The sequence below is a fragment of the Limulus polyphemus genome, unplaced genomic scaffold, assembly GCF_000517525.1.
Source record: "Limulus polyphemus unplaced genomic scaffold, Limulus_polyphemus-2.1.2 Scaffold7457, whole genome shotgun sequence".
Taxonomy (NCBI): Eukaryota; Metazoa; Arthropoda; class Merostomata; order Xiphosura; family Limulidae; genus Limulus; species Limulus polyphemus.
In genome coordinates, this window is record NW_013673067.1 from 38553 (window position 1) to 40267 (window position 1715).

The following is a 1715-nucleotide window of genomic DNA, read 5'->3' on the forward strand; positions in this document are numbered from 1 at the left end:
GTGATTTGGTGATGTTAAGGTAAGGAGACTTCATGTTGATAGTGTGAAGTGACTTGATGTTGATAGGGATAAAGCCGCTTGATGTTGTTATGGTAAACTGATTTGGTGTTGTTAGGGTGAAATCTCTTGGCGTTAAGAGGAAACCACTTGATGTTGTTAGGGTAAAATGATTTGGTGTTGTTAGGGTAAAGTGATTTGGTATTGTTAGGGTGAAGTTACTTGGTGTTGTTAGGGTAATGTTACTTGATGTTGTTAGGGTAAAGTCACTTGATTTTGTTAGGGTAAAGTGATTTGGTGTTGTTAGGGTGAAGTCACTTGATGTTGTTAGGGTAAAGTCATTTGGTGTGTTAGGATAAAGTGATTTAGTGTTGTTAGGGTAAAATCATTTGATGCTGCTAGTGCCATGATGTTGATAGGGTGAAGTCATGTGACGTTGGTAGGGTAAAGCATCTTGGGTTACTAAGATAAATGTACTTTACATAACTTTGACACGACACCTGGTATTAATCTGGTTGAAAGTTTTGACATTAGTGGGGACCGGTTATTTATTATGTTGGTAGAGCTGGTATTGGTGGGGTTGGGAGATCAGTATTGGTTGAGTTGAAAGACCTGGTGCTGGTTGAATTGAAAACCTGGTATCCATTATTTTGATAAAGCCGTTATTGGTGGGGTTGAATGACTTGGTATTGATGTTGTTAAGAGAAGTGACGTTGTTATAGGTTGAGTTAAAAGATATGATATTGGCGAGGTTAATATAGTTCAGATTTCCAGCAGTAAAACTATTGCAATAGTTTTAACGTAACATGAAATATTAGAAAAGAAGGAAACAGTTACTAAAAATAGTGTAGATAATTAAAAAAAGTTATAATTTTCGTTCACAAAACCACTTTATCATAATACAATTTTAGTAATATATATATTATTAGTTCTTATCTTTTGATATAATCATTTTATTGAACTTTAAACTTGTAACAAAATCATAAGAATACAGAGAAGTTTTCCAAATACGTTAGCCACCAAGTTCCCCAAATCTTAGTTAACTTGCTGTTGTGGCTTCATGTTTCACTCTATTCTAATCCTGCTACTTTTCCAGGATATTTTTTTCATTTCATGTTTTCACTGACTTCACTCTTACCGTTCTTCCGAGACATGCTTAATATTTTCACTGATTTCTCTCTAGTCCTGTTTCTATTTCAGGATATGGTTCTTGTTGTTTTCTGCTATGGTTGCCATCAATTGTTCCGTGACTGTGTATTTTGCTTTTGCCTGTATTTGGAAAGAGGGCTGGACGCTTCTCTACGTGGCAGGTCTCTTGGAAGCCATCTTCTTCTGTGGCCTTGGATGGATTTTAGCTGGAAGTACAGTAAGCCATATTTGCTTTCTTTTTTTATTAACCTTTTATTTTTTACATTCAAACAACTTAATAATAATACGAACATTGTAAATATTGATCAAGAAGAACTGATTTTAATGTTAATTTACTGGCACTTAGTAGTAACCTAATAAACAACTGATTTTAATATCAATTTACTAGCACTTAGTAGTAACCTAATAAACAACTGATTTTAATATCAATTTACTGGCACTTAGTAGTAACCTAATAAACAACTGATTTTAATATCAATTTACTGGCACTTAGTAGTAACCTAATAAACAACTGATTTTAATATCAATTTACTGGCACTTAGTAGTAACCTAATAAACAACTAATGTTA

At 33.5% G+C, this 1715-nt stretch overlaps 1 protein-coding gene across 1 annotated transcript in view; it reads left to right on the plus strand.

Annotated features, from left to right (window-relative positions):
- LOC106474628 (probable protein S-acyltransferase 23) overlaps nt 1-1363 on the plus strand; it is a gene marked incomplete at its 3' end in the record, with an annotated part of 10717 nt that extends 9354 nt beyond the window's left edge. Inside the window, exon 5 of the mRNA XM_013935319.1 lies at nt 1198-1363. Within this exon, the coding sequence (XP_013790773.1) occupies nt 1198-1363 (166 nt within the window). The remainder of the gene's footprint in view (nt 1-1197) is intronic.
- Between the last annotated feature and the right edge of the window lie 352 nt (nt 1364-1715).